This window comes from Pinus tabuliformis, chromosome 8 (genome assembly GCF_031772625.1).
Source record: "Pinus tabuliformis cultivar Carrire ecotype Pingquan chromosome 8, CPIR1, whole genome shotgun sequence".
Taxonomy (NCBI): domain Eukaryota; kingdom Viridiplantae; phylum Streptophyta; class Pinopsida; order Pinales; family Pinaceae; genus Pinus; species Pinus tabuliformis.
In genome coordinates, this window is record NC_142294.1 from 160,181,237 (window position 1) to 160,203,334 (window position 22,098).

Consider the following 22,098-nt stretch of genomic DNA (forward strand, 5'->3'; position numbering starts at 1 on the left):
ATGAGAGGATGTAGAGGATGTAGTGATGAAACCTTAGCCCTAGGGTTTGGATTCTTTGGACGATGCTCATACCCCACCTTCGATTGGAATTTTGAAGCGGTGAATCAATGAATTTGCCTCAAAGACCCTCACCATTGGATTCTCCTCATCGGGTCGATTCTGGTGGTATGTGGATCATCTCGTGGGCCCTCACGATTTGTGAGATATGCCCAATCAAACTTGGTTTACCCAACCAGTCGTCCAAAACGCCATGATGTTGAGGTGGCATCATATCATTAGTTGAACAATGTCATGAATGAGAGGATGTAGAAGATGTAGTGATGATACCTTAGCCCTAGGGTTTAGATTCTTTGGACGATGTTCATACCTCACCTTCGATTGGAATTTTGAAGCGGCTAATCAATGAATTTGCCTCAAAGACTCTCACCATTGGATTCTCCTCGTCGGGTCGATTCTGGTGGTATGTGGATCATCTCGTGGGCCCTCACGATTTGTGAGATATGCCCAATCAAACTTGGTTTACCCAACCAGTCGTCCAAAACCCCATGATGTTGAGGTGGCATCATATCATTGGTTGAACGATGTGGCAAAGATGGATAAGTTTAATTATTAAACTAATTAATGGTCCAAATTTGAAATGTTGGAAGGGTAAAGATTAATTATCAAATTTATTTAGGATATATGGTCCAAATTTGAAGTCGACCTCAAATATTATGGCTCCAACATTGAATTTTAAATAAAATATTTTTCCCTACAATTAATTTAAATCTCAAAAATACTTTCCTCCTCAAGTCATGTCAGCTACATTTTATGAAGGCCCATCAAGTATATAAATGCACTTAGGTTTCTCCAATGTACTGAGAAAATTTGCTCAATTGACTACAATCTTGAGTTGATGAGCAAATTGACTACAAACTCGACCTCGGATGTTAGGAGTAGGGTCCAGTCAAGGGACTCCCCCCCTTTTTCTTTTTCTTCTCCTTCCTCTCCCTTGCTCCGAAGCCATGAGCTTCTTGCTTCTTCATTTACATTTTAGATGTATTTCCTGCTTTTTAAAGAAATTTTAAAGGGGACCGCTTGGTCCACCGACTTGCATGATGTAATCAGTGTAACCAACAGTCTCGTTGACCTATTATGGTCATTTGTTGGACATTAATAAAATTATCTTATCTTATCTTATGTACTCATGAAGTTTCTTACCTCTGCGGCCCGCGCATATCTAAAGAAAATCAAATGAAGCGATCTTGGCTCTGATTTGCCTGTGACTATAAGATTCCACTGAGATCGAACTACTGGGAATTTGGGGATATATATTATAATTTGCATTCTTGAAAGCGGCTTTGTTGAATTTTCTTGCATGTAGTTCTAAAGCAGTATGTTGAGCATTTGCGGCCCTCAAAGGTTTTTTTGTCTAGTACTTATCTAGCGTAGCCCTAATTCATGACTTTTAAACTTATGTCTTGTTATTTCATCATGAGGGTTTGATCCAGTGTTTTACAAAACGGACTCGGATTCGGACTCGGCCGAGGATCGACTCGGACTCGGACTCGGAAACGGCAATGACTCGGCCGGCTCGATTTCAATGACTCGGTCGTTGTAAAAAATACATTAAATATTTATTTTTTTTATAAAAAAACATAATTTTAAATATTTTAAACATAATTTTAAAGATTTTCATTCAAGTGAAATGAGAGCATTTGGCTGTCTTAAATAGAGTTTGGGAGGGGGAAATGGACCCCAAAAGCATTAAACAAATCACAATAACCCTTTCAGGTCCACAAACCCTAACTAACTCAGCCAAAAATCAGCAAAAAAGTGTTTTATTTTTGGTAATTACGCTGCCCAGCCGCACCTGAACGAAACGGCCGTTTTTTGACGGGACCCGGCCGAGTTGACCGGGTCAGCTATGACCCGGCCGAGTCATTGGCTGACTCGGCCGAGTCATAGCTGACTCGGCCAGCCGAGCCGGGTCAAAGGCCGGGTCAGCAAATTTTTTTATGAAACGGAACGAAACGGCCGTTTCCGTTTCGGTACGGCCGTTTCGTAAAACACTGGTTTGATCCTCAATAGAAGTTTCAGCCTTGTTCTCTGAAACACTATAACCCCTACGGCCCATCTTCTTCGGATCTTGCTTGGGAATTTCGTTGCATTTTTTTTTGCAAGCAAAAGGGTTTCATTCTAGTTATAATTTTGTGCAAGAAATGCTTTGGTCATTGCACTCTAAAAAAAATTATTTGTTGAACTAAATTGTAGACCTCTTCAAGACAGAATCTCTAAAGCAATAAATCCAACAACAAAGAAATTAGTGAAGCCTTTTTATTGTTTCGATCTCCTAATTGGGTTGCTCCTAGTATGTAACTTCAACGATACCCTGAAATTGGTGTGTGCATCCTATTGAAGATAATCTAGTTCATGTAGTATGCTATAAAGAAAATTTATTTCAGGCTCGCATTGTATCTTTGTTAACCATATTAATTGGCATCACAGTCTTAGTGGTTTGCATTCTCTATACGCACTTATTCTCTTGTGCATTAGTAATCATACATATACCTGCAACCCTCAACAGTATCTTGACCTAGTTCAAAGCTTTTTGGTGAATGGTAAAGTCCCTCAAAAGTTTGTGGCATGAATTGAGGTAAAACCTGGAGCAGTAATGAAGGTCATGAGACTGTTACCTTGATATCTCCTGGCAAGCAATCTAATGTTGAATTTCTGAGCATTCTAAGATAGTACTCTTGCGTGGCAGCAAATTGAGTCAAGGCAGGAACCTCTATGTATAACAGTTGATGGTAGCAACATTGGCATCTGACAGTGAGTTCTGAGGGTCTCACCTTGATCCTGACAAAGAACCTTGATATATGATAGTGCAACTTGATGTAGCCTCCTATATGACAGTGATCCTGAAGTTTTATGATAGTTTATGACATGAAGTCACAACATTGCCCCTAATGAGAAGACTTGTTGGAACTCTGTTTTATTGAAACATTGTATGGGCTGAAGTTGACAGTTAATGAGGATGTCGATGATTGTTTGTGCATGAGACCTATGACAAAGTATTGTGCAGACCTGCGTGTTGAGTTGTCCAGTAGATAGCTTGATTTTTGAACCTGGGACAAAGTTTCCCAAACATTTGTTGAATGGTTTTTAATATTTATGGTTAATATTGTTGTTACAGGGATTAATGTCTTGCATATGTAGAATATAGAAGTTGCTTGCGCTCATCTGTTGTTGGAAATTTTTTATGTTGTTCAAGCATTATATGACAATGTTCTTCATATTTAACAGTGGCCTATAAGATAACATGACAGGAGTCAACATCCTTGAAATGCTAGCATGGCAATGAGATACTTATGCATAATAGTATGAAACATTGACATATGGTTGTAACTACTAATAACATAGCAATGAACTTACCTAATGATAGTATGATGAATGACAACGCATGACACTCTACAGGACTTATGATCACAATGAATTATTGTTGCAATAACAGTGAGACAGTGCTCTTGATGACAGCAGTAGTGATTTTGATGACAACATTAACCTGGTGACTTTGTGTGGATGTCTTGACAATATATGGAAGACTTGACTGAGTGTTGGCAGACCCCTCTAACAGTGAACATAACAGTGACCCTTGATATAGCAGTAAATGGATGGCGGTGATCTCATGACAGTGATGAACTGTGTCAGTGACTTGGAGACTATGACAGTGATAATGACAATAATACGGTGGCAGTAGTGAAGTACAAGAATAGTGGAAGCAATTGCAATAGTGGCAGTAGTGGACAGTGTCAGCAGTGAGTAGAGCAGTGACAGCAGTGGAAGCAATGGCAGCAGCAAAGGTAGCAGAGGACAGATGAGTGAGCAGTGGTAGTAGCAGCAGTTGACAACAGTGGGAAGTAGTGACAGCAGTGGACAGTGGGAGCAGGGGGAGCAATAGATCAGTAGTAGATCAGTGGCAAGAGTGAGGCAGTGGCAAAAGTGGAATCAGTGGAAGCAGCAGCAGCAGTGGCAGCAAGGTGCAGCAGCAAAGGCTGCAGCCTGATTGTAGTTGGGCCATTATCCCTGGTACAGGAGCCCAAACCATTCAGGAAGCATTTGCTTCCTTCCAGCTTGCTGGTAAAACCCTTAAGGAGTCTTTTACTTCCTTCCAGATTTATCTGGTAAATTTGTATGTACATCATACATAACATAGCATTTGGTTGAGACGAAACTCTTGTGTAATGTTCATTGATGTGATGATGGTTCTTATGTTTGTTTTAATGCTCTGAATGTTTAAATATTAATTAACCCGTTGTAAAATTAAGGAAATACTGATTCACCCCACTCTCTGTATTTGCAACACTTCTCACAGTCGCTAGCACATGCCAATTTCATAACAGAGTTTTGCTTCATATTCATCAATAAGTCGCATCAGTTTTCCAAATGTCAATTCTGTTTTCAAGCTCTTCCAATTCATAAAGAATGTTGCTCACTCAATTCATGTGCTTTCAAATCAAATCAAGAACCTTTCAGTACAACATCATCAAGCAAGCTCTCCTTCCAGCCTTTTCACATGTTTTTGCAATATGTCCAACTAGGGAGCCAAGTCATATCCCATGCAGATCATCTCTGAAACCGGATTTGCTCTTAGAGGGCCATGTGTCCGAATCCGTCGAATCAAATACGATTCGACCTAAATCGTGTCTAGATTTCGTGACACGTCGTGTCCGATTGGGACATGATCGAATCCGGATCATGTCCCGATCGGACACATCGTGTCCTGAAATCCAGAAACGAATCTGGCAAACTGGGACCTGCGTGGCCATAAAAGGGTGGAAATGCCTCTTATTTGCATCATTTGCTGTCATTTTTTTTGCAATAGGTGAGCTGTGGGTTTGCTGTGAGGAGTTTGGAGCAAGGAGCCAAGGGTTTGGAGGTAAGTGCATTTCCTCTCTATTTTTTTGCATTTGTATTACAGCAGTTTGTATATGCATTTATTTTACAAATTTGTGCATGTTTTGTTTATTTTTTTACAATATTCATGGCTCAATCAAGGGCAGCAGGTAGGGGGCAAAGGGAGGGGAAGAATGTCCCCATTGGAGATGCCCCTCCTTCCCCAACTTCATCAAAGTCTGCTGCAAGTAATGTTGAGGGAAGACTTCCTCCTAAAGGTAACATTGAGAAATATCCCTTATGGAAGTATGTCAAAGAGAGGATGGGCCAAGAAGCAAGGTGAAGGGAGGAGGCAATGTGAATTGGAGATGCAACTTTTGCCACAGTACTTTCACAAGCACATATTTTCGTGTGAAAGGCCATTTGTTGGCTTTACCTGGTTGTGGAGTTGGAGCTTGTACACAAGTTCCTTTACAAAAGAGGAAAGAAATGGAAAAAGAGCTCACTGTTGGTATGGCAAATGTGGCTGCAAAGTAAAAAAAAAAACCAAGAATGATGACCCCCTTCCATTTTGAGGAAAGGCAGCAACAAATTTCCATTTGAGAGTTCTACTGGGGGACAAACAACAAAAAGAAAGGCAATTTCACTTGGTCCAGTGGACAAGATTTTTCAAAAAGAGAAACGGAAAGAGCTTGATCTCACCATTACCTTTTTTTCTATCAAAACTTCATATACTTTAATGTTGCACGCTCACCTCTATTCATTGAGATGTGTCGAGCTCTAACTCACGGGGCTCCATCATGGTATGTGCCTCCTGGTTCAGAGAAGCTTAGAACCACATTGTTGATGAATGCAAAAAAAGAGGTGCAAAAAATTCTTGAGCCTATTAAAGCATCGTGGCCAACATCTAGGGTTAGCATTGTTTCTGATGGATGGACAGATCCAGCGCGACACCCACTCATAAACTTCATGGTGTCTTCCTTGAATGGTCCAGTTTCTTGAAAGCAGTGGATACACTTGGAGAATACAAGGATGCACAATATACGGGTGAGTTGTTTATTAAAGTTATTGAAGATGTAGGTTTTGTTCTTGAATGCAAATCATTACAGATAATGCACCTGTTTGCAAGGCTGCTGGCATGATTGTGGAAGCTAAATATCCACAAGTGTTTTGGACACCTTGCATTGTCCATTCATTGGACTTAGCACTGAAATCCATTGCTTCTAATGTGCTTTGGATTGGTAACATTATTGAGGATGCATGACATATCCGTAACTTTGTACAAAATCATACAAATGCCCTCACTATCTACAAGAAGTACATCAATCTATCATCATTGAAGATTGCGGATACACGGTTTGCCTCTTCATTCATCATGTTGAAGAGGTTGAGGGAGGTCAAGACCGCTCTTGGGACCATGGTTATTTCAGAGTTTTGGTCTTTTTGGAGAAAGACAGATCAAGTAGCCTCTAAAAGAGTGAAGGACACAGTGCTAGATGATGCTTGGTGGGAGAGGGTAGATCTAATTATTCAGGTCATGGACCCTATCATTTCTTTGCTTCAATTTGCAGATACAGACAAACCCATCCTAGGAGAGGTTTACGAGGGATGGGATTCCATGATTGAGTCTGTGAGGAGCATTATTCTATAGAGTGAGTGCCTCGAGTATGAGACATCACCAGAGGCCTTCTGTGGTACTATACAGGATATTCTTGTCAGCGGATGGGATAGGAATTACACACCTTTACATTGTTTGGCTCACTCATTGAACCCAAAATACTACAGCCATGAGTGGTTGAATGGTGGACCTTCCTGCAGATTCCCTCCTCACATGGATGGTGAAATCTCACAGGGGAGGAAAGATGCATTCAGGCGGGTTTTTCAGGATAGAGCATTGCTTGATGAGGTGGAGGATGCCTTTGCAGAGTTTTCCACTAGCACTGGTCGATTTGCAGGATATGATGTGATTAGAGACAGGGGGGCTAAGAAGCCCTATTCTTGGTGGGCAAATCATGGGGCAACAAGCCCTCCTCTACAGCAGTTAGCCATGAGGCTCCTCTCTCAGGTGACTTCATCCTCTTGTTGCGAGAGGAATTGGAGCACATATGGGAATTTGTATAGTGTTAAGAAGAGCATGCTTGAGCAGTGCAGGGTAGAGACAAAGGTGTATGTGCACACCAACCTTCGTCTTATTTACAGGCAGAGGGAAGAGTGGTTGAAGGGAAAGACAAAGATGTGGGATGTCTTTCCTGATGATATGGGTATGGGCAGCAGTGTTGAGTTGGCATTGGCCAACATGGATCTCAATTATCCAGTGCTAGAGCCTATTAGATTTGATGATGGTGATACTATAGAGGGGTCATCCTCCACATCAGCAGATGCAGAGACAACTTTGGATACAGGGGAGGAGGAGGATGCAGAGGAGAGCAGTGGTGACCATGATGATGAGGACAGTGATGCTGATTTTGATGATGACTATGAGGATTGATGACTCATGAGTCATGAGCTACCTATTGCCTTGAGGCTTGTATACTTGTAGTTGTTTTGTATTTTCTATTTCTATTTGCCATTGGCATTTCACTACCTATGTAACACATTTTGATTTTGATGACTTAATGAGAAAACTACAGCTGTCAGTGTCTTTATCTTACTATCTTGTCTTTCTCCTACTGGATCATTGATTAATTGAATATGTATTATGATTTATCATTTATGAATTTAGAATTTATGATTCATTGATTTATCATTTATGTGACATGTATTTGAATTTTGTATGTACTATGCATGCTATAATGTTACTAACTTACTTTGTAAACAGTTAAAATTACATCTAGATGAAGATCTATGTTTGAAATCAATGAATTTGTATCATGAATGAGAATTTGTGTAAGAAATATAAAAATTTTAACATAACGTATCCGAATGTGTCATGTTCCAGGGGGTCAATGTGTCTGAATCCGACATTCGAATCCCTGTATCCAACAAATCCCGAAACCACGTGTCAGGTTACTTAGCAGATCATCAATATCAAAGTTGCCAAATTATAATATCCTCTAGTCAAAGTGTCATGTCAAATTCTGTTACTTGCTCCCTCTGAAGTCAACATGCTTTCAATCATCAATGTGTTTCTAGAATGAACTCATTAGCTGGAAGCTTTAATATCATATCCATCAGGGTCCTTACAACTCCCTCTTTCCATCATGCTCATCATTATCAAGAAGTCATCATCAAGCACAAGTCTTGCTTTGCTTTGTTCTTCCATCCTTCTCATCTTGCTTTCACAATTTTGACAACCTTCATTATGTGCCTGCAATTCTCACTAGCAAGTACAACCAAGCAAAATATACAAAGACGAGCATGATGTCAATTCTATCAATCTAGGGTTTCCATGATTACTCAAAAATGTACTTCTAGGGTTCTAGTTACAAACCCTAGATATTCCTTGACCTAACCCTTATTAGGGTTTTTACTTTCGCCGGAAACACCAAGTCCTCGGGTTTTGCCTTCAACCCCTAGGCTTTATCTTGTTCCAATTCTTGCTAGGGTTTTAATGCATACCCTAGATTATGCTAGATGACATTTTCCAAGAGCTAGGGTTTCCTTAGAAGGAACAATTAATTAGGGTCAGGGTTTTTGCTCCTAGGGTTAATTCAATCTAGGGTTCAAAAACCCTAAATACCAAGATCCTAGAACCCTAGCAACTCCATAGTCATCAAGACCTACCATAAAGGAATTGCAAAACCCTAACCTCATATATTGGGACTATGTATCATTGTCATAGCATCACTACTTATTTAGATTGCAAGTGATCATGAATTATATGTACCTTTGATTTCTTTGATTACGGGGAGCTTCTTGAAAGAGTCATTCGAACTTCATTTAGTTTTCAAAACATTTTGTCCTTCACTTCTTGTCATAGATTTATGCCACAATATGCCTTCTTCAAAAACATGCTTCTTAAAGTCTTCATCTTCATAATTCAAAACATTGTAGTTGTGTTTCAATTTTATTGTCATTTCTACTATTGATACAAGCTTAGAGATCACGATAGAGAGTTTGTTATACTTCTCATTCTCCACAAGAGATTATTGCTACATATGGTATCCTCTGCCAGTTCTGCAATTTCCACTCTCAGACTTTGCTTTGCATACAGTCAGAACTTGAACTATACCTAAATCATATGCAAGACACAAGTTGTGACTTCAACTGTTAAATTGATGCCCCTGTCATACATTCTACTCCTTAAATAGCAGGTGTATCAAGCTCCAGCTAATACCAAAACAAGTTTTTGTAATTCATGAAATCATTAGTCGCATTATTGTGCCTGACCAAGTCATGTTTGAAGACTGTAATTTCATCTATGATCAATATTCACCACAGAGTGAGATTAATATGTATATGAGAGAACCTCTGCAAGTCATCGAATATATAGTGTGCCACAAAGTTTATCATTAAGCCACGTTGGATACCGAGCCACTGAGTAATTTGGCAATGTCCAGTTGCCTGTCTACAAACCACAGCCCAATGTATATTCACTGTAGAGTTAAGGTCATCATATACAAGGGTCTTTGTCACTGCCATATGAGACTATGCCACCACATGTTATCGAACCCAATGCCACAGTATAATGCAGAGTATAGTGACACCATTAAAGATGCAAACCAGAGCCATTGTAAGAACAAGTCATGAGCTGCAGTCAAGCGATCCTTCACATTGTTTATACTGAAATAGAGAGCTTTTGAGATGTGTGTCAAGTTACCACAGAGATATAGTAGAAGGAGTAAGATTGTCACTGTGTTAATGAGAATCATTGTGTCACCACTGTAATGGAGTGCAAGCCTATGTATTTTCCGATCCACATAGTGCAAGTTTATTCAGTCCACAAATCCACAAATAAAAACAAGATGCGAGCTTTTGTATAGGCAAGAGCGAGCCACTTCAGAGCGAGGGACTGTAGTGCAAGACACAGAGTCACTGTTATGCGAGTATTTGACAATGCTTCAGAGGAGTATACAAATGCCACTATAACTGTATATGAGTCATCACAGAGAGTAATCACAGAGCCATTTGTCATAGACTCACTGTTCATACTAATCATGAAAAGATCATTGTCCAATGATTAGAGTGTGCTATTATCTACGGGATAAACAATATATATGCCACAGTGTATGTGAACAAACCACAGAGTAATGCAAACCAGCGTAGTATGTGTGAATCACTGTCTATCAAGATCCACAAAGTCATGATGATCACAGCTATGCTATCTCTGTCAAGCGAGCCTCAGAAACGGCCATATGTGAGCCACAGAATTATGAACTATAACATAGGGTGAGTCACATGATTCATATCCAAGATCATGTCACATATAGTTACAGTGTGCTACTAGATAGTGTGAGATCCCTACAGATTATAAGAGTGAATCATTGTACATAATATGAGCCACCTCAGTGCCAGCAAGATCATATATACAAGTCATCTCAGGATCTAGTAATGCGAGTTTCATTTCTAGTGAGCAATCAGAGTTGCAAGGACGTGATCGAACCATTGTACATTAATCCGAGCCAGATCAGGGTCTTCTTAACAAAGGTAAAGTTTCTTGACATGCCCAGAACCTCGTTCAACATTCAGAGACATTATAACAGAGTTTATCCAACACCTACAGGAATGCACAAAACTTGGATTCCAAAGCCAAGAGAGTGATCTTCAAGCCTCCTACTTCAAACCTAAGCTCTGAAACCATGTTGAGAAGTCTGGAAGCTTAGCATTAAGGTGATTTCTCTCAATGATAATTACTTGTGAATGTTATTAGCTTCTTTTTACTGTATATTATGTTTCTTCATCAAACAATTACCAAATCCATACATCATGAAGATCACAAAAGAATAATGAACACAAGATATAGGCTCCAAGCCAAGGCAAAACCCCTTCCCAAGGATAAAACCCAGAAAATAAATTCTCATCTTCTAGAATCTGATCAAAGTAAGATATCCAAGACCAAAAACCAATGTCCCACAAGAACCAGGTCAACTCTCCATTGTGTCCACTAGATGTCATAATTTTGTCCATGAGAGAAACTCTGAAAAGCAGGTTCATCATTCCTTCATACCACAGGAGGAGCTCGCTTTTCTTCCACAGAAAACTCGCATTTATGTCTCTGCAACTTCGCATGTCATCCACAAAAAAGTTTGCATCATCTCAGATTTAGGAAGCTCGCACTTCTTCACAGAAATTAGCCTTTGAACTTCGCATTTCTACCGCGGAACTCATCATAGAAGGAGCACTGAAATTGCTTGCCAAACTTGGAGGACGTATACCAATATATAAACGTTTCAACATGCGAAAGGACACATCCATTGCATGAGCTGACTTGACCATCTAGAGGGGCGACTTGGTCTTGGGGATAATTTGACTCTGTTTAACATAAATAAAATACTTCTCTTTTTCTTTTACGAAGTCCCAATGGGACTTTGACTCATGATCATTTTTCTTACTGACTCAATAAACCTAGGGGCATGAAATGCATGCCTTGTCTAGAAAAATAATAAATTTTCTTTTCTTTTCCTTTCCTTTTACATGAAATACAATTGACTCAAGTACAATTATGAAGACCAAACCTAGTTACATTTTTCAACAGATATAAACATAAACAACTTTAAAACAACCTATTGACTCGTCAATCTGCAATACTGGCACCAGCTCTCTACTCACTAGAAAGATCAAACCCTAGCAGCAAATCCCACTCTGACCAGCATCCAAGATCAATCTTGTTCAATATCTCTCTGTTCGGCACACTCATTCAACAACTCTGCTCAACTCCAGTATCAAAGTTCAAACCCTAGGTAACAGCCTTGCTCAACAATATTCTCATCAGCAATGGTCAGCAGCATATGAACTAAAAAACCTAGCAACTTCTTGGTAGCAATCTGACCAGCAATGATACAAAATACTCCAACTGCTCAACACTTCATTGAATCCTGACAACATCATATGACAATGGTAGTACTATATAGCCAACAGAATCTCTGATCAATGGCATGTCATCAAGACAACTTCACAACACGTGTTCAATCAATCACCATGTATAGTAATAAAATGCAAGGCAATTTTACAAGGTAAACCCTCTAGAATGATTCAGCAACAAGTGGTCATTAGCTCTACTATAGAATGATCAAAAACAATTTGATTATGTCCCTGATTATATATAAGATCTGCTCCTAACAAATTCTTGCCTCAGCTACTTGAAACAATATGTCTCATACCTCAAGATGCTTGATATGAAGAGTGCCACGAACTATCAATGCCACTACTGCCTGCTCATAAACCCTCAAGATCATGCAATGGAAATTCTAGTCATTAAATATGTGTCAAAAAAACTTTTCAGGCCTTTTAATTCATCCTCCTGAGAACCCTGATCATGGAGCTTCTGCTGGATCTCAATTTGGGTAATAATGACTCCAGAAATCAAAAATCACCATAATAAACTATATATGAGATTTGATGCTCTGCAATTTGTCCTTTTCGGGGAGCACTTCAATAAGTTATCGAATTCCAACCCCAACCACCGAAATTTAAAAATTGTTCGACAAAATGGTTTTTATGTTGATGTGAGCTTCTTCTGGAAAACTGTGTAGTATCATTGAGGTGCCCAACATTTCAAGTGAACACTTCACCCACAATTATAACTGTGAAAACCTACATACTAAAAAAATGAATTTTGACCGAAAATTAAAAAATAGACTAGCCTTTTGTCCATTGAGAAATTGAACCTGTAACCATAGACACAGTATGCACATGCCTTGCCACTGCGTTGAATATAGTGACTTGTTGCATCGTATTCTTGGCTTAGCTTTGTTAAGAACAAGTCATCAAAAGGGGTGAGACTCATGGTCCACATCCAACCTTTTATTTTCAATATGTTGCATCACATCAATTGTCAACCAGAGTCTACGTACATCAACCCACGGTGTACCGATCCTGTGTATTAATCATTTGTGACAGCTTGAAACTCCATCAATCTATGTAGCCATGAAGCCATTCAAGGTTATGAGTCAAATTATGAAACTGTAGATGAACTTCGAAACCACAGACAACTCAGAACTTCCTTCGAGCTAGAATAAATACAAGTAACCAGAAACTTTTTGACACGGAACTTGAACCAGAATCAATTCGTTGAAACCTTCGGTTGCTAAGGAAAGTGCGCATGCCTGTTACCACACATCTATATTTCGGTAATTCAACAAGGATCACATTTCAGCCGGAAGCAATGCACTGGGTTCCACGGGTCTCGCTCATTATTTTAGCTCTCTTGGGGTCTCATTTACAAAAATAACGTGAATCAATGCCAGTGACATGCTATGGATAATTACAAACTATCACCTCCGATCCACTGCGAACAGTCTCACAAGTCACAATCGAAACATTGTATCATTGCTTCAATAGCTTCCAATAGAAATATTCATTGAACCAGAGCCATAAGCAAAAGGTCCATTCAATTATTCCAATGAGTTTTCCAACTCATCGAAGCACCACAGGAATCATAGTAACGAATCGCTCATCGATGAGTCTATGGGAGCCAATCGCGTTACGTGTCAAATTTTGGAGATGCTCATCATTCATAGCATATGTCCTCAAAACCAGAATAGCGAAACATGTTTAATGAATGCTCGCCCTGTGTTAAACAAATGATCAAAGACCGAACTTGGTCTTCTGCAAGTGCCAAGAATATCAAATCATGAACAGTTATCAAAACACAAACCATACTCAAAGAAACATAATATAAATCTGCTCGTTTGAAATTCTCTCAAACCCAATCAAGATTAAACATAAAAACTGAGATTTGACCCTCAGACAATTCTCCATACATCTGTCCTTCCAATGAATAGATCAGAGATGAAAGTTCTTAAAATTTGGCCTTCTCTCACAAATTGGTGTGACAATGTTGGGCCTCAGAATCTCAAATAAACGAAAGATGTGTGCTTGATTAATTAATACTTTTCATGGAGAAATCCGAGCCATATATATAGTAATGGAGGGGTCTTTTAGAGGGGCCGACATGCCCAATTTTATAGATCCGACCATACAGATTTGAATTTTCATCACATACATGAATAGACATGTGATCTTTAGTTATTTAATAGATTATCATTATTATAAGTGTCACTATGTTTGCTTTCTTATCAATTTCAGCTAATTTATCTTGTAGATCTGTAGTTTATATTGAAGATAATTTTGAGTTTGCACTTTCACATATATTTGAATTTTCATTGTTTTAATGTGTTTTCCTCGACTTTTTGGAGTATTTACTTTTCTGATCTGCAACTTTTATTGCAGAAACAAGGAGAGGTTATTGTCTATTTGTGACTACTATGATCTACAATTATAATTTAATATTTTTAGCTTGCCATCCTGATACTGTACATGTAGATTTTAGATTTATTTAGTGCAGAACAGCAGTTATTATCCATTGATATGATGTCATCCTTACTCCCAAGAACCATGCTTGACACCTTGAATCAGCAATGAAGCAGCCACCCCACCATGTGGTTGGCAAAGCACCAACCCAGAGCAAGAAGAAACAAGTGATGTGAGATTGGCTCTTTTCCTGGAGTTACCCAGCGTCCTTTGTGATAATTTCAGCAAACAAGATTCAGGGTGATAACAGTAGCCAAGGACCAATACCTAAAAGTTTGGATGTCCTGCCTTGGCTACACCAAAAACAGGCATGAAACACACCCACCAATTTTGGGAGACATCCTTGGGAGCTAAGTTGCAGGAAACGTTGGAGAAGGGTCCGTTTCCGGTCGGAAAAGAAACGGAAACGAGGAAACTCGTACCATACGACCTGGAAACGCGTTTCCGGCCATACTGGCCCTTTCCTCAAGGAGGAAACGTGGCCAGTACGGCCGGAAACGCGTTTCCAGGCCATACGACGGAGTTTCCTCTTATAATTTTTTCTTGTATTTTATTTTTATTTTTTCGCTTCTAATTTTTTATTGGGCGACTAAAATATCTTCTAGATGCCTCTCAAGTTATAAAAAAGAGGATTTTTTTTAGTGGGGCAGCCTAATGTTCAAGCCTATGGCCCTAGTGTTGATATGCAGTTCATGGTAATGTTAAATTCTTAACATTACCATGAAATGACTCGGGATGTTTGAGAGTGGTTTCGCCCTCATCGGATTTCATATGGAGAAAGTAGAATTTTAGATCTCACTCAAAATCTAGCAGACTTATCTGTTTTTCAGGATTTAAGGATTGGGGGGATTGCAATGTTTCCATTGGATTTTGTCATGTACTAGGGTATGGAACTTGTATTTAATCAAGAGAACCAAGCCCTCTATGCAGGGGAGACTCCCAATAATCAAGAGCACGTAGGATACTAGGGTATGGAACTTGTATTTAATCAAGAGCACTAAGTTCGTTCGACTATGTAGGAGGAGACTCCCAATCAAGCACGAGACAAGAAATTAGAAATTTCTCGTGGTTGATTTTGGATATTGCTATTTTCATTATGTGATCATTCACGAGTAAATGTGATGTAAATTTAGAGACTTATAGTTTATGCATTGACAATTGACAATTTAATCATAATGTAATAAATTAAAATGTATCATATATGCTTTATGATTGCACATATTTCTTAAATGTCCTAATATATATATATATATATATATATATATATATAGCGTTTCCCCGTTTCCAAAATTTGGGGGGGTCACATTTCATACCCGTGCCTGTTTTGGAAACTCGTACCCGTTTCCCCATTTCGTGTAACTTAGCCTGGGAGGGTTGTTAGTTTCTCTAAGCCCATCCAAACGATTAAAGTGCCAGTAAATTTTTATACCCAGAAATTTATTTTTACTGAAAACTCAGAAAATTTTAGATCTAAAATCTACACAAAATTAACACAGATGAGCTTCTAACAAATTATGCACAGCAGAAATAAGAAATCAAAGCACATAAACCTTTACACAGCTTTACCCTGGAAAAGCCCAGTGTGGGGAAAATCCAGCGAAGAGGGATTTAATTAGTCTTCAGAGAATAAATCAGGAAAACATTACATCAGCAGTTCCCAAGAATTTACAGCCACGAACAGCCCTAGAAAATAGCCACTCTCCTCTGCATAGTATGGCCCTGTAATGTTCCCAACTGGAAAATTCCCAATTTGCACTTAAATTTTTTTCTCAATGAGTCTTTAGGTGAGGTGTTTTGTCAAACAAGTCATGAGCATACTGTGTAATTTTGTTTGTTTATCTTGAAGATAAACATGCAATGGCACTACTACGGAAACCCAGCTTCAAACCAGCAACAAAATCACCATATGGCACTCAGAAATGATATTCGATGCTGATACAAGAATAAATGAAGAGAAATCTTAAGTAAACAGACTTGTTATCAGCTTGCCAAATATTATATACAGTGAACAACAAGGTAATGGAACCTGATGTAGATGACTTGGATAGACTTATGTTAAACCCAAAATGTGTACAATGCTGATACAAGGTTCAGACCCCAACAAACTAAAGCATAAGCCATGGATTTCTGATTTACATTTAAGATCACAATATACAAATAGAACAGTGGAACCTGATTGTCTCCAATGAATAACCTCCGTAATATCAGTCATATCAGCATAAGAAAATCAACACTAGATGCTCCAAGCTCCAAGCTGATATGAACAAGCTCTAAACTGATAAGGGAACCAGATTTGTTAATCTGATAATTTGGATGTACAGGGAACAACTTGGCCTCCTTTAACAAGCTGTTACAGCACTGGACTTATGGTAGAAATGGATTCGGTTCAAGGCAAAAACTCAATTCTGCTGCTAACTGTTGATGTTTCTCCTTTTTATGAAAGGCAACCTCCTCAAGTGAAGACAAATTTAGTTCTGAGTTTAGGAAAGTCAATATAGAATGGAGGAGAATGCAATCTGATATAGCATAGAAATCAAACAACAATAATGGTGTATGCGGTCTTGACAAGACTCTTGAAGAATTGATCTTCAATTCTGGGAACTCGGCCTCTTTAGAAGAAAATACATTCGGCCCTGCTAGAGAAGAACTCGATCTAGGCTCAAGAGAAATGCAAATCTCCCCTTGGCACTTCGTGATATCTAGGCGTAATGAAATCTGAAGATTATAAGCAAGATTTCTCCTTTGGTTTGAGCAACTCGGCCCTAGCCAATCCTTCTCGGCCCTATTGATCTGAGGAGAAGTTGGATGCAAGTCCGGCCTTGGTAAATGATTATCCAAAACCTTTGGTGCTCGGCCCTATTGTGGAAGTGAACTTGGCCCTTGGAGAAGATATATAGGCATGCAATCAAATTGGAATCGCAATGTCGGAGCCTCCTGCAAACAATGATAATTAGATCTCTGCATTAACACAATGGAAGATCTGAAGTAATCTTCCCAAAGAGCTAACTAGGGTGGCACTCGAAGTCCATCGAAATTAGCTAATGAGTTTAGTTTGAAACTTACTTGAGCTTCTTCTCAAATGTCGAATAGAGATGATAAAATAGAATGATTTGCAATTGAGTCCCTCCTCTATTTATAATTCTCCATTGAGCCTCCTTGTAGCTTCTAGATTCTCCTTTTTCCCTATTATTTTATTGGTGGGGCCCATTTTCCACTAGGAGACTTTTTGCCACCATTTTAAATAAAATAATCATTTGCCTCCTTTCTCAATAAAATATTATTTTGCTGCCATTCTCCAATAAAATAATAATTTTCCTCCATCCTCCAATAAAATATTAATTTGCCACCATTCTCCATTAAAATAATACTTTGCCTCCCTTTCCCAATAAAATATTACTTTGCTGCCATTCTTCATTAAAATAATAATTTCCGCTTTTCACCAAAAATTGGCAGAACTCCTTAGTGAATTTTGCGCTCACAAAAATTGGGAACATTACAGGCCCAGCGAACAGCCTCTCCCTCTGCAACGGTATGACCCCTTTCTCTTAAGCGAACTCAACCCAGGACACGGCCGCTCCTCCAGCAAAGAACTTGGCCCTAAAGACTCAACCTCTCTCTCCTACAAACTCGGCTTGGGCACGGCCCCTCTCTTCAATAGATGACAGCCTGAACACGGCCCCTCTTCAGCAGATGATGACCTGAATATAGCACCTCTCTCTGCGAAATCGGCCCTCTCTCCTCAATCACTCGATGTTCCTTCTTCTCAACCAAATCAGCCCGCTTCTCTCTCACTCAATGTGATCTGCAAATCTCGTCCTTCACCCACTCATTCCAGCAATTTATAATTTCTCTCATAACCCTATTTTCTCCTTGAGATCTTTAAAGAAAAAATCACTATCACTATGTTTTGATCAGACCAAAAAAGAAATATTAATTTCCAAAATTATAAACTTTAGAAATCTGAGTTACAAAGTCAATAATAATTAATTAAATTAATTATCATCTTCTTAGGTTTAGACTTAAAAAGAAATTAAAAAATGCTGGAATAAGTAAGTTTTCAAGATACCTTCTACATGCCTGGACATACGGCCTATTGAAAGACACAACCTAGCTACAGTTTTAACAAAGGTACGACTGTAGCCACAAAATCACTTTAGAAAAAGGGAATTTTACACATTTAAAATTAAAAAGCACACCATCCATCAAATTGTTGTCAAGCAGTTAGTTGGGGCACTTAAGGCAATGATCACTCACATTCAAAACTTGGTGGATGTGCTCCAAATATTAGCATGGTTGAAGAGGACCAATTTTCAGATACGAAATAAATAAATAACACCCCTGCTAACCCTAACCCAAATTAAAGACATAGATTTGACTTTCCATAATCTCTCGATTTGATTTTTTTCATTTTCACTCTTGTGGACAGTGTTTCAACAATAGGCACTTTGTTAAGCTCAAGAAGCTTTACTTATCCTTCTTTCAATTCTGGCAAGGGTTTATATGTTTTTGGAAGAATGCCTTTTGTTCTCTATTTTACTTATATAGTCTAAGCTTGCAGTTTCAAATCATTTAAAGACAAAACACTGAAATGAATTTACAAAGTTATGACCTTACCATGAATCTTTAGCTTTACAATTTTGTCAACAAAAGTAATCAATGCTTGCCGTGCTTCATAATCTTGTATACTTGGTTGAAGCATGGTATAGACTTCATCAAATAGATCCCCAAGAAAACTTAAAGATGATGGAACAAGCTGTAATTTTTTAGTTTCATCCATCTCTAGTTGTTCAGCTCTGTGCCGAATAACTGCAAGTATAGCAGAGAACAAAAACTTACAATTCAAGTTAAATTTGAATCTGTTACAAAAATATCATACATAAGGAGATCAGACATTTACAACAACTCACCATGAGGAGGAGAAAATGTGAACCCTTTCTGGGCACCAGTCATTGCTTGCATTGCATGAAACCTGGACAAAAGATAAAACATATGTGAAGACCTAAGTTACCAGGATTTGGATTTGGATACGGATACAGATTTGGATCCTCTAGTTTTTTGAAAATCCAGGATCCAAATACGGCAAGGATACGTCAAGTACAAAAAATATATATATAATAATATTTCAAAAAAAAAACACTTTAGAGTTCAAAAATCAAATACTCCCTGAAACCATCAAACACTTTTGGAACTGAAACCATTAAATATATTATAAATATGAAGACTGAAACACTGAAATGATGCATACTCCCTCAATAAAATTATGTATTGTTTAATTATTATATGTTTTAAAAATTTGGTTAGAATTAGATAAAATATTTTTTTGGTTAGAGGTATATTTCGGTTTAAAATGCTTTTCTAAATGTCTAAATAAGTTCAATCCCATAAAATCTATGAAACACTAATACTCTATAAAAGTGACAAATCAAATTAACAATTCCAACAAAATTTTATCAAAATTTAAACAAAAAAATTCACCAAAATATATTGAAAATATAAAACAATTAAACAATTAGACTACTACATAAAATTAAAACTCAAAGATTGAGTAATTTAAATGAAAATTAAAAATTTCCAAAAAAACCCACATTTTACTACTTTCTAAGTAATCCATAAAGTAAGATATATCTACTAAGATATCTCAATTTGTGGGTGTTTATCCCACAAAACAAAAGAAAAATAATTAATTTAAATGATATGTGTGTAAAAACAAATATTTTATAAACATAATATATATTTTCATTGTAATGAAATATTTATAATTACTGTATTTAATATATAAAATATAATGTTGTAATAAAATTGTAATTTTATTTTTATCAGCTTATTGCCTATTGGTTTACATCACGTGTTAAGTTAATGGATTTGATTTTCTTTATATTTTGGGTAAGTCTTCATGAATTCCAACAAAATTTCACTGTTTTATTATTTTTTTGAAATTTTAGTTTAAAATTGAAAAAAACGCCATACCAACCCGTCAAAATTCGTATCAATTGGAATAAAATTATAACTTGGTTCTTATATGTAGTATGTATCATCACAGCTTAGTTACCACGGAGACCAGGATAAGAAAATGAAAGCATGCCCAGCCGATGGAACGAATGCTCGTCCGGAAGGTGTTCTGGCAGCCACGATCACTCTCGTTCTGGTTATTCTATCTACTTGACCAGGGGTAGGATGGGACCCTGGCTAGTAAGAAGAGCAATACAGAAAATAGAGAAGGAATAAGAACCACTTCCCTATCGCAGTTCATACCCCTTCACTATCTCTATTTTGGTACACCTCCCTATCGCGGTGCTTTACCACTTCACTTTCGGACTTCATATCCACTTACCTTTCGGAGTACAGAAATTATCAATGTTCCACCAAGGTTCCGGGATGAGGGGGCGAGGGAGCGAGGATACGCGGGAGCGGCCTATGCAAAAACTCCCCACCAATTTTTAGGAAACGTGGGGGGACGTCAGGGTCTTAAAAACTTATAAATATAAAATATAATTTATAAATTGAGTCTACTATGACAATTGGGTTTGAATTGAAAAGCTGCAAAGCATGATCATTGACATGAATATCATTATCTAATATCATATAAATTTAAAATTCTAATTTATAATCATACATCATACATTATGATTAAAGTTTAAACCATATTGACATTCCACTTCCTACTATGAACATTGACTACTGAACAGTGAATATTGACATAAAATTATAAAAGTCAAGTCTGATACATCATACATCAAGAGTCAAAATTTTATAGAATTATAAAAGACTAAAGTCAAGTCTGATACATCAAGAGTCAAAATTTTATAAATAACGTAAGAACATCAACATATCAAAAGATAAACAAGCATAATTTTGCTCAAGCCTCAAGGTAATGCCTTGCTAGTCTCTACATCCAACTGTTGCATGAATAAATCAGGATCAACCATATATCACCATCTGAATCTGAATCGCTAGCATTCTCAAACATGCTCAGTGGCACACCAACCAGCCCCATCTGTCTCTCATCAAGTCTCTCCTCCATATCTACCTGTGCATCATCCTCTGGATCAACATCCCATCATGTTGTTGGTCCCTTCAAAGACTCAGGTGTCTTCCTATGCTCAAGACGTACGGCACTGTGCACAACAACTAACTTCTCCGCTCTTTTAGAGGTAAGCTTGTCCCTCTTGAAAGTTGATAGAGTGGATGAAGCTACATGTGGACCAATTCCTCTTTGCTGGAGAGGAAATAGGAACGTCTTGCGAATGGAGTGAGGGGCCAAGGCGAATAATTAATTAAATTTATAAAAAAACGAATTTAAACCCTAAAGTATTAAAACTAATGTTAAATTTTAATTATAAACAAAAGTTTATTTAAAAAAATTGGGCCCCTCGACTCCCCACGTCCCCCCTCGACCCCCCTAGACCCCCCACGACCCCTCACGACCCCTTTTTCGGAAACGACCCCTCAACACAAGGAAACGACCCCTTGGCACGTCCCCCTGCGTACCCTATTTTTTGGGAGCGTGGGGAAACGACCCCTTCTCGTCCCCAAGTCCCCGGACCGCGGGGGAGCTAGGAAACTAGAACCCTGGGGGGGGCGAGCCCCCGTGGAACACTAGAAATTATCCCCTATTAGAGTGCTTTACCTCTTCACTTTCGGAGTTCCAACAAAATTTCACTGTTTTGTTATTTTTTTGAACTTTTAGTATAAAATTGAAAAAAACGCCATACCAACCCATCAAAATTCGTATCAATGGAATAAAATTATATCTTGAAAAGAATCGATTAAATCAAAATTAAAATGGCTCATGAGAGTTCCCGTAATTGTTTC

The 22,098-nt window shown here is 38.2% G+C and overlaps 1 protein-coding gene across 1 annotated transcript in view; it reads right to left on the minus strand.

Moving 5' to 3' along the window:
• LOC149234631 (protein HESO1-like) overlaps positions 1 to 22,098 on the minus strand; it is a 217,384-nt gene that overhangs the window by 146,915 nt on the left and 48,371 nt on the right. Inside the window, exons 2-3 of the mRNA XM_089371892.1 lie at positions 19,194 to 19,255; positions 18,901 to 19,092 (exon numbers count right to left, since the gene is read on the minus strand). Of these exons, the coding sequence (XP_089228018.1) occupies positions 18,901 to 19,092; positions 19,194 to 19,245 (244 nt within the window). The 5' untranslated portion in view covers positions 19,246 to 19,255. The remainder of the gene's footprint in view (positions 1 to 18,900; positions 19,093 to 19,193; positions 19,256 to 22,098) is intronic.